General features: G+C 44.0%; 1 protein-coding gene and 1 long non-coding RNA gene across 2 annotated transcripts; one reads left to right on the forward strand and one right to left on the reverse strand.

Moving 5' to 3' along the window:
• Positions 1-1107: 1107 nt before the first annotated feature.
• Positions 1108-2367, reverse strand: LOC136056663 (beta-keratin-related protein-like). Its single transcript, XM_065748955.1, has 2 exons — positions 2346-2367; positions 1108-1835 (listed from the first exon to the last, which is right to left on the reverse strand). The coding sequence occupies exon 2, from the start codon at positions 1813-1815 to the stop codon at positions 1228-1230; it is 588 nt and encodes a 195-aa protein (XP_065605027.1). The 5' UTR covers positions 1816-1835; positions 2346-2367; the 3' UTR covers positions 1108-1227.
• A 1805-nt stretch (positions 2368-4172) lies between these two features.
• On the forward strand, positions 4173-5743 carry LOC136056665 (uncharacterized). Its single transcript, XR_010622966.1, has 2 exons — positions 4173-4247; positions 4970-5743. It is a non-coding gene; the product is annotated as an uncharacterized LOC136056665 (long non-coding RNA).
• The last annotated feature ends 5216 nt before the right edge of the window (positions 5744-10959 follow it).

Consider the following 10959-nt stretch of genomic DNA (forward strand, 5'->3'; position numbering starts at 1 on the left):
CCTATCTTTTCCACTAGCTCATTAGGCTTCCTAGAGCTTTTAACATAGCCTATGAGTGGCAATTATGTGTTTTTATGGTAATATGATAGTAATTGCTTAAGTAATACAGGTGTTGTGAAAATGGGTAGTTGAATGAGGCATTCAAAATTAAATATGCAAAGCAGTCTGGGATTGCATTTCTGTAGGGTGCAGAGGTTTCTGAAGCTGATGACTCAATAATTTGTGCTGGTGTAGGATCAGGCAACAAGCAGAAGTCCTTTGCCACAGACAAGCCTCAGATAAATCATTTTCCATAATTGCAAATATTTAATTTCATGTCAAATGAGGGATGAGAGCTGAAATGTCACATCTCAAGAAAATCAATCACATAAGCCTTATTTGATGTCTGAGATTGACCACTTTGTATTTGCAGGATAAATTGCAGAAGCAATTTAGGAATTTTCATTCAGTATGGCCTTATCAGTGGGCCGCATTTATAGGACAACATAATTACTTTCAGATCTTAGTGGCTTGCAAGGGAATGCTTCTTAAGTGATGAGTAACAGGAGACTGAGAAATAATGCCCTGTTTTGTTGCTTTCTGTAGTGACTGCTGGAAGTAGAAATGCAACAAGATTGATGGGAGAATTTCCATGCAGGTCTACTGAATGCTAAAGACACATTTAAGCCTAACTCTCCTGTTTTGAACCAATGATCCCTGGAAAAGAGATGGCTAAAATCAAGAACCTAGCAAAGATGTATATATATTTGCTTTTTTTTTTTTAAATATTTCATGTTGAACTATAAAATCATTCATGTTGGGCAGTCGTGAAGGAGTAGCTGAAACAGAGAGTCTATCAGCAGAGACAGATGACAAAATCCAACTGTCTTCAGTCTCAGGTCCCACTTTGAAAATCTAGCTTAGATATCTTTGTCAAAGATAAGGTGAAAATAGTGGTCAGAGAAATAAATAATAGAAACTTTTTTTGAGACTCTAGAGAAAAAAATATTTTTCTCTTCAAGATTTAAGCAACCAATGCTCAGCTGTTAGCCAGCTGCATGAATACGTGATTCATAATCAAAGAGATTTAAAGGTAAAAAGTTGAAAAAGAAAAACATAAGGCAAACATACTGATGCAAGATAGCTTTAATGAGAAGTACAGTGCATATTTGGTGAAGGCGGTCACAGAGCACACAGGACATTCCCCTGCGACCTCAGTGCAGCTCAGAAATGGGAGACATTGGCTTTTCAGAAGTAACCACAGCTTCCCCCACCAGATCTGCGGAACCCGGAGGAGCCACTGCCTCCATAGCAGCTCCCTATGCCAGTAGAACGCCCTCCCCCATAGGAGCCCCCGCCGAAGGAGCTGCCTCCTCCAAAGCCACCTCCGTAGCAGCTCCTGGAGGTGATGGACCTTCTACCTCCATATGAGCCCCCATAGGAGCCAAATGACCTGCCCCCTCCATAGGAGCCTCCCATGCTACCTCCATAGGAGCTGCCTCCACCATAGGAACCTCCAGTGCTACCTCCATAGGAGCTGCCTCCACCGTAGGAACCCCCAGAACCAAGGTAGCCCCCTGATTCACCAGAGCCCATTGACCCTTGGAAGCCCCCGATGGATGATGGGAATGAGGTGCCCACGACGCTTTCCTGCGGGCAGGAGCTGATGATGGGGCCTGGGAAAGTGATGACCACGGGTGGAGGGTAGACAACGGCACGGGAGTCCCCACAGGAGCTGACACAAGGCTGGCTGCAGACATTGGCGTAGGGCTGTGGGCAGGTCACCTCGCAGGGTGAGGAGCATCTGCTGCTCAACAGTTGTCCTCCTGAAGACATCTTTTGTGATGTAGATAGACCTGCAGCAGGACATAAACAGAAGGACAGGACTCAGAAGCTGGTATGAAAAAAGCTTGCAGCACTGAAGTTTTGCATTAGGGTGGAAAAAAAAAGGTGAAAGATGACTTGAGAGAGGTTTGGGTTTATCTCCCTTACACAGTTTTCTGCACATGCATGAACTAGCAGCTGAAACTTCCCAATTTGCTCCCTGCTGCTCTAGAAATACTGATGAACATGTAGAGAAGATTCAAAATGTCGGAGTCCTTAGAAGATCTTTTAGATATTTTTGGTTTATAATGCATAGCTCTGGAGTGATCTGACAACACTGAACTGATCAGAGCATCTGCGAGAATTCAGTCTTACTGTTAAACAACTGTATCTACAAAGGCATGCCTTAAAATGTCAATAAAAACTAGAAGGAAACAGCATAGCTTAGCACCACACTTCCTATAGAAGAACTATATCCTCTGAGAAGTGCAGAAAATAGTTTCCTAAAGCTTCCTATAGAGAAGGAAGGAGATCCAACTCACCGGTTCTGGAGAGGTGTAGATGAAGAGCGGCTGTGGATGAGTCTGCAGTGCTCAGAGCACTCGTATTTATATCCCTTCTCAGACCACCAGTAGGATGTGAGCCATGCTTTGTGCAAGAGCTTCCTACCTATTGCCAAACTATGTTTTGCTGTGTGGATTATTTTGTTAATTGTTCTAATTGTTCTCTTAAGTGATGTGATCACAACTTTATTCTCAACTCCAAGTCACGTTACTAGCATTTTACAAGCATAATGAGTTTTAGTTTATTCTCTGACCATGACAGATTCACACAGCAGTTGATATTGTCCCTGGCCCTCACTGAAATTGAAATGGGAATGATTCAGTGCTTCTACATAAGGACTGTATTCAGCTGATAAACTGCTTTTACACATAATATTCAATTTCTCTTCTTCAAAATCAGGATAGCAACAGTTGGGTGGTGAGCAGAATGCTGCCACTCACCAGTGGTCAAAGAAGCAGAAGGCAGTGCCCAGGGTCCTCTATGTAAATTGGTATTTCTCAACCGTAGAAGACTGACATTAACTGAGCAGCTAACGAAGAACTGCTGACCAGCAAAAACTGTCAAATCAGGAGCTGCCCACTGATGCCTGACAGAACTCGTCTGCATTCTGATGCAAGGTTTTAACTGTATAAGCTCCTAGTGCTCTATTTTCTAATGGTGTTTGAAAACATAGGAAACCTGTGATGGAAACATTAAGCATAGCGTGACAAGTGGAACAGGCTGGAAACCAAACCAATTCGTTTCAGATCGTCTGTGGTCGCTCTCTTCCCACAGCTGTGACTGAGAGCCAAAGTCTACAATTACTTCAGATTATTTGGACTCAGAAACAAAACACTGAAGTTGGATGTTTGATACCATTGCCATGTATCCCCCTGACACTCGTTATAACCCCACAAAAAGGTTGATCACATCTGATGATCTCCCCATGATTATTGGTAAAGGAAATTTTGCATGGAGTGATCTCTTCTTATTTATGGACTCCTACCCCTGCCTGCTGGTACATGAGACTTCCAAGCACTATTCCAGAAATACTGCTGGGGAATTCTTGAATTAAAAGAAAAAAAAAAAGAAAAAAAAGAAAGAAAGAAGAGTATTTTCCATTCTTAAGACTCTAGTAGTTGTTTGATTTTAAACCATCTTTAGACACACCCCACATGTGTCCGTTCCATGTCCAAAAAGTCTTTATTTTTTCCCTAGTGATGCCTCCTGGAGAATGTCTGCATTGCTGAACTATCACAGCTCTCCTGGAAGGTGACAGAAGGAGGAGAGAAATAAAAACATTAAACGTTCTCACGCAAAGCTTCCTTGTAGTTAATTGGATGACACTGTACAATTGATGAGCCTCCTCTGTAAGCAGTTAAAACTGACCTGCCCCATCTGAGGAGCAGCAGGAATGAAATTCGCAACTCTCCCAACTATTTGCTATTTTGAATTACAGCAGAATCTACAGCAGAACAGAAAATGTTCCCCCTGACAAATGAAAACTTGTGTCTTTGTCTTCCTAAAGACTGATGTCTTTACCTTGCTCAGCAAACAGAGCTCAATTCATTGCCATTGCAATTCAAATGAGGTCAGGAGATGGCACTAGTCATAAAAATGAATATAAAAAAATTATTTAAGGATTACAGTAAGATGAAGGGCGTGTTGAGTATATAGAATGATGTGGGACTGATTTACTAACCATTATCAGTTATCAAAACAATTATTACAATTAGAAGTAGCTTATACAGCAAAATGCTTTGCTGTCTAACTATTATGCCCCATGTGCCGAAGTGTGTTGCATATCCTGCTAGCAGTTGGAAGAGCTGTATAAAAGCACTGCTTTTCTTCCAGGTTCACCAACGTCCTATTCACTTCATCAGGTTTTCTCTGTGAGCCTGGTAAGTACTTCTCCTTAAGTTCCTTTACAATTAATGAGATGCTTCTCTCGCTGTTTAACTGTGGACTGAACTCTATGTCAGTTCCCTGTGATGCTCAGAAATGTCAGTTAAATATTAGGATTTTTGCAGCCATTTAGCTTGTAGCCATTGTAGATAAATGGTCTTAAAATGTGAGGCTGTGTCCTTCCAAACTACAAAGGGAAGGGGTCAATTAAATTCCTCTAATTTGATAAGGAGGTTACAACTTGCAGCTTGGCAGCAGCTAAAAGATATTTATATACAAATGCAGAAGCAATAGCCTCAGTTGATTTCTGCTTATAACTACACAATCTGGCAAATCTGTTTCCAAAGGAACACATTAATTGACATCAGTGATGCAGAAATTTGTCTCTAGCAGAACCAGTGGTGGAACACTGACCACAAGAAACACTGGTTCAGATCCAAGGCAGGAGAAAGGTACTTTGGAAAGATTTATTTCTTAGTGGCTGCTACACCGGACTGAGTTTGAATCTGTATTATTTAGACTTAGACATACAGAACAATGTTTCAGTCTGAAGAGAAGATAGGTAATATTATAAGAAAATATAGTAAGAAAATAGTGTCATATTGTACGGAAATAATTTATTCTAGAAGGAAACACAAAGTTTCTGCCATCACAAAGCTTGTACAAAAGAACAGAGAGGCACTTATATTCTACTTTAACTCCTTAATGACTGCTGCAGGTGTATCTACATCACAAAAGATGTCTTCAGGAGGACAACTGTTGAGCAGCAGATGCTCCTCACCCTGCGAGGTGACCTGCCCACAGCCCTACGCCAACGTCTGCAGCCAGCCTTGTGTCACCTCCTGTGGGGACTCTCATGCCATCATCAACCCTCCACCCGTGGTCATCACCTTCCCAGGCCCCATCCTCAGCTCCTTCCCTCAGGAAAGCGTCGTGGGCACCTCATTCCCATCACCCATCGGGGGCTTCCAAGGGTCAATGGGCTCTGGTGAATCAGGGGGCTACCTTGGTTCTGGGGGCTCCTATGGTGGAGGTAGCTCCTATGGAGGTAGCATAGGAGGTTCCTACGGAGGAGGCAGCTCCTATGGAGGTAGCACTGGAGGTTCCTATGGTGGAGGCAGCTCCTATGGAGGTAGCATGGGAGGCTCCTATGGAGGGGGCAGGTCATTTGGCTCCTATGGGGGCTCATATGGAGGTAGAAGGTCCATCACCTCCAGGAGCTGCTACGGAGGTGGCTTTGGAGGAGGCAGCTCCTTCGGCGGGGGCTCCTATGGGGGAGGGCGTTCTACTGGCATAGGGAGCTGCTATGGAGGCAGTGGCTCCTCTGGGTTCCGCAGCTCTGGTGGGGGAAGCTGTGGTTACTTCTGAAAAGCCAATGCCTCCCATTTCTGAGTTGTGCTGAGCTTGCAGAGAAATGTCCTGTGTGCTCTGTGACTGCCTTCACCAAATATGCACTGTACTTCCCTGTCATTAAAACTATGTTGCACTCAAACTCAACTCTCTATTTCTTTTTTTCCTTTTAACCTGTGTTTTCAAGTCATCTTTTGAGTAATTCAGCAAATCTGTGAGTGTTCTCAAGGAGAATCAAGCTCTTTTAATACACCAAAGCATTGTGGTTGATTGGTAAGACTGATAAATATTACACCAGATCCTTTAATATTTGTGGTAAAGTCATGTGGCATAGAATCAAAGAGGTAAATCAACCAGTGCCCTCCTAGAAATACAGCCTAGTCACAGATGTGCTCCTTTTGAGAACAGGAACCCACAACACCTGTTTAAATTCTTTGTAATGTAATAATTTTTTGATACAAAGGGCTCTGTTTTTATATTTTTCTAATGAATTTCTGGATATTGCGATTTGTGTGCACACATGCCCTCGGGCTCTGGCTTAACTAAGTGCACCCTGTTCCGTTTAGTTCCTATGAGGATACTTTCCCATAATGACATGACTCATCCTTACGAATCCAGTCATACAACTCTGCTCACTCAGCTTTTGTGACAGAAGGAACTTCTGGACAACACAAATCAGAAAATATTACCCAGTACTTTAAGTCTATTCCATCATTTCTCTTGGAACTATCACTCAACGCCCACTTTTGATTTTAAATCTTTTGGGAATCATTCATTCCTGCCAAATTATTTCAATTCCTAATTATATTTACAAAGAATTTTTTTGCATATTCTTCCTTCTCTAATCACAGCCTGCTTGGAGAGATCTCCCCTTCCCCCACAGTCATTTGCATCTATTCTTGGTCTTATTTCACAGAAACTATCCAGTACCTTTGATTTGTTTAGTGTAGAAAGGCTCACACAAAGGGATATAGAACTGTAAGACATTCCTTCAAGAAGAAAGGCAGTAAAAACCCCTTCATATCCAATGGGATTGCAGGAGATGAAGTCGCTGGATTACAGTGCAACTAAGAAGACCAAAATTAGTTTGAGGGGGAAAGAACTCCCTCTCAGCTGCAGGAGCAGTGATGTGGTGCCAGTGTGACAAACGAGACAGCTGGGGCACTGTAGAGAGCAGCTCAGACAAACCTTTCCAAGGAATAATTCAGGGGAGAGTACGGGATGAGAAACCTCAGCAGTTCTCTTTCTCTTTTTTGAGCCCTCTGGATTGCTCGTCAATTTCTGAAGGGTGTTCTCCTCCTTGAGCAAGTCTGCAAGACTACGTTCTCATCACTGCCTGTAAAAACGTAAACAAATATCACCAGGAGAAAAAATGCACGCGTGGATGCGAGAGCTGGGCTCAGGTGCTCCCTCTAGAGCCGCTCCCGGAGCTCAGGCAGCGAAAGGAGGCTGCTGCAGCCCTGCTCCTGCTGCCGGCTCTGGGGGAAGGAAGGCTGAGGGCAGGAGGCTGAAGGCAGGAGGCTGTGGCTGAGGCTGGAGGGGTCCTGAGGCCAAGGTTGGAGGGGTCCTGAGGCCGTGGACACAGGTCAAAGCCCCAGGAGGAGGCTGCCGACTGGGCTGAGCACCAGCAGAGTGGAGGAGGTTGGATGAGAATTGAGGGAAGGAGCTGGGATAACTCCAGTCTCCACTCTCTGAAGGTGCCAGGGGCAGACGTGTTGGGCTGTGCCTGGTCAGAAACCACTGAAATGCTCTCTCAGCATCACATCTCATCTCCCCTGAATAGCTCCAGAACAGTGGGTAAAAGCTGCAGCTCTGCCTGGGTAAGAATAATTGATTATTATATTCTGTGATAACAGAATAAGAATATCTGATTGTCACCATGCTCTTGGGCTCATCCAAGCGAAGGGTGCCTGCACACACTGAATAGTTACTGGGTTCCTAACCTTCCAACCCCCCTCCCCCATACCCATATGTATACATTTTCCTTTATTAGTGATGTTGCAACTTCTGTGCTATCAATTGTCTCTTGGAAGGGAAGGGATTTCAGAGGATCCTCTAGGCAAGAGCACTTATTGAAAATGTTCTGAGGAACTGCTTTCAGATAGTTTTGCAAACGCCCACTAATGTTTTATACATGCAAAGTATTGTGGCATTAGGAGGTTAATAACAGGCTGCCAGTATTAAACTCCACAGTATTGAATCATAGCGTCACTTTAAAATATATGTGTCAGGGCCACCCATGTGATTCTCTGATTCAAGCAATGATAAGCACCTTGGGAATTTGGATCTCTTTGTTTTGTTTTGTTTTGTTTTATTAAAAGCCAGCTCTGCATTTGTTAGCCTAGTCATACTATTTAAAATACGTTGGTCAAATATTCACCTTTCTGAAACAGGGCATATTGACAAAATTAAATAGTATTATGTCATCTGAGGGGGCTGGGTCTGTGCCTCAGACACAGAGTGATGCTGTTCTCTGCATCACCAAAGCCTGCCTGAGCAATCTTAAATAAAGCAGTGGTGCTCTGTCCCTGTCCAGACTGCATGGTTAATGGAGATGTGCCAGCTTTGCTTGCTTGGCTGGAGCTCTGCTCCCTTACCCAGGTCAGGCACACTCAGGACTCCACATTTAGGTATTTTTTCTGATGCAACTATGACCATAACCACTGGAGAAGGGACTGGAGGGACAGTGATTTAATCCAAACCAGGCTGAATAGTTCCTAGATCCTGCTGTCACCAAAGGGAGCTTTATCCCCTCATGTTTCTTCCTGGGCTTGGCTGATGTTGCTGCCACACGAAGCCCTTGCACAGTAATGCATCTCTGCTCAGAAAAGACTCTGACATGAAGTGAGGGGCAACCACAGGTGATGCTCAGCCCCAGGAGTTTCTCTCCAAGGCAATTCTGGACACTACAGTCATACAGTGACTACAGTTTCTGTAAACATGCCCTAACTAGCTTCAAACTAGCAAGCACACTTACTGCTAATATTAGGTTAGGCTGTTATGCATTCTTGGAGGTCATGATGCTTAGGGAAGGAAAACAAACCTAAGTTTTCTAAAGACTGATGTCCCACAGAGGGTCTGAGCTTCTGCAGCACGGCTGGGGTTGTGTGTGAGCCAGGGTTTATCCCTATAGGCTGCCTTCACGCTCTCAGGGTTTCAAGATTTTGGGTTTGATACTTAAAACCCTGAAATGAAAAGAATCTGGGGATGGGACTGTTGAAGTCACACGCTGCTTAGAATAGGGTAATCAACACAAACAGCAAGCAAAACAATTACTGTAATTATATGTCAAATTTTGTTTGGGGAGTAATGGAACCTAATGCACAAATATGACGTTATTTTCTTGCATCAGCCTGGTGGTCCAGGACGGTATATAAAACCATCCATGATTCAGACACCTTCCAGCAGGTTCTTGTGACTTCTCCTCGGTGAACAGAGTAAGTTGGATTCTGATATGATTTTTTCTTTCTAAAAAGAAAACAAAAGCAAAAACAAATGAACAATAGATCAGCGTTTATTAAAATATCCGGGTTTATTTGGGGGCTGAATTTTGGTTTAATATTCTGCAATTTTGTACAATTTGTCAGGAATTTATTTTCACGAGAAAGTCATTTGCTTATTATTCATTTGAAAGTGGTGATGGTCTGAGGTTTTAAAATGCATTTGAAATCTGGATAAAAGACATCTACTTCTGTTGTTCTACAGAGATTTAATGCATATGGCCTTTAGGGAGTCTTGGTTTATTTTAGCAAGCAGTACACATCTGGCAGCATTGCTCAGACCTCATGGCTTCTGATTTGTATCTAACTTTGGGCAAAGACATGATGGGTAAATATTGAGATAAGCAATTCAAGCAGTGAGATGGTGAGATGGCTGCAGTCGCTTTGGAGTGGAGTCAGCCTTCAGGACACTGTGTTTCTGTAGATGTGGTCCTACAGAGCTCCTGGTCTGAATTTGGGAATGCCGCACCTGAGACCCTCTTGGGCATTTGTCCTGAATAGCCCAGGACAATGTTTTGGCATTGCTAAATGCAGCCCTGCAGATGAAATGGGATCAGAGTGAATGTCTACTTAAGATGTATATTTCTCCAGGAGTTGCTTTGAGTGTTTTTGTTCTCTTTATGCAAAGAAATGCTCTTATGCAAGGCATTCAACAGGCTGTGAAAGCATATATTAACCTGTATGTATGCTCTGCACTGTTTGCTATGTGTTTGGGTTCGATTTCTTAGGCACTCATTTCCCATGGTTTTGATTCTGCTGAGGGAGTTGCAGGTCAGTTGAAGAGCACTGAATTGATAAGATGAAGCAGCTTGAAAGGGTGGGAGCCTGAAGATAATGTCTGCATTAGGGCTTCAGGGTCAGGAGAAGCTTAGGTGAATAATGTCTATTTTGGCATTCTGTCTAAAACAAAAACAAACAAACAAAAATCCAAGAAAAATAGCTTGAGTCAAATCGAACTCCACCTTGGCTTTTCTAATACGCTACTAAGCTAGACAAAAAAAATAGGTAATCGCTTTGGCTGAAAACAAAGTACTCCATTCAATCTCAAACAACAGACTGCCTAGCTCCTTCATTTGGCCTTTTGATTTGTCATTTGCATAAGCTTGAACTGACAGTTCAAAATGTAGTTTTATGTTTTCCAAATGACTTCTCCACCCTTTGATTTATTTTAAAAGCAAAAGGACGTAGAATCCATGGCGTCTCTTCAGGGTTAACGTTTGCTGAGCTCCAGCACTGACCCTGCTCTTTTGGCCCTTTGGGGTAATATTTGCTCCTTTTTTGAAGGTTTACAGCACGGCTAAACGATGTCTTGTGAGAAAACCCTGTGTACAGATCCGTGTGCTGCTGCAGGCAATGTGAAACACCCCGAGCCCTGCGCTGCTGCCTGCAGTGAGCCCTGTGTTATCGCCTGCCCCGACTCCCGGGTCATCATCTTCCCACCACCAGTGGTCGTCACCATTCCAGGGCCCATCCTCACCACCTACCCGCAAGAGACCATCGTGGGCTCCACGGAGTCAGCCGAGCTGGCCACTGCCCTGGAGTCGGGTGTAGCCATCGGCTCAACGCAGAAGGGGGCTGAGTGTGCACTGCCCTGTGCTGAGCCCTGTGCCACAAAGCTCGTGACAAAGTGTGAGGCCCCATGCGTGGCTCCGTGTGCACCCCCGTGTCCACCTCCGTGTGCACCGCCCTGTCCTCCCCCATGTGTGCCTCAGTGTGAGCCCCAGTGCGTGCCTCAGTGTGTGCCGGAGCGCTCTTACACTTATTCCACCCAGTGGAAGCATCCTTGCCAGAGGGGCTTCTGCAAGAAGCTCTAACCAGCCTACAGCAGAGAACAATCACAGGAAAACAGCAAGAAAAG

The sequence above is a fragment of the Cyrtonyx montezumae genome, unplaced genomic scaffold (assembly GCF_038088225.1).
Source record: "Cyrtonyx montezumae isolate F1298 unplaced genomic scaffold, pur_monq_1.0 scaffold_57, whole genome shotgun sequence".
Classification (NCBI taxonomy): Eukaryota; Metazoa; Chordata; class Aves; order Galliformes; family Odontophoridae; genus Cyrtonyx; species Cyrtonyx montezumae.

Bases quoted from the DNA above. Each gene is read 5' to 3' on its own strand.
- LOC136056663 (XM_065748955.1), bottom strand. From the start codon at position 1,815: ATGTCTTCAGGAGGACAACTGTTGAGCAGCAGATGCTCCTCACCCTGC.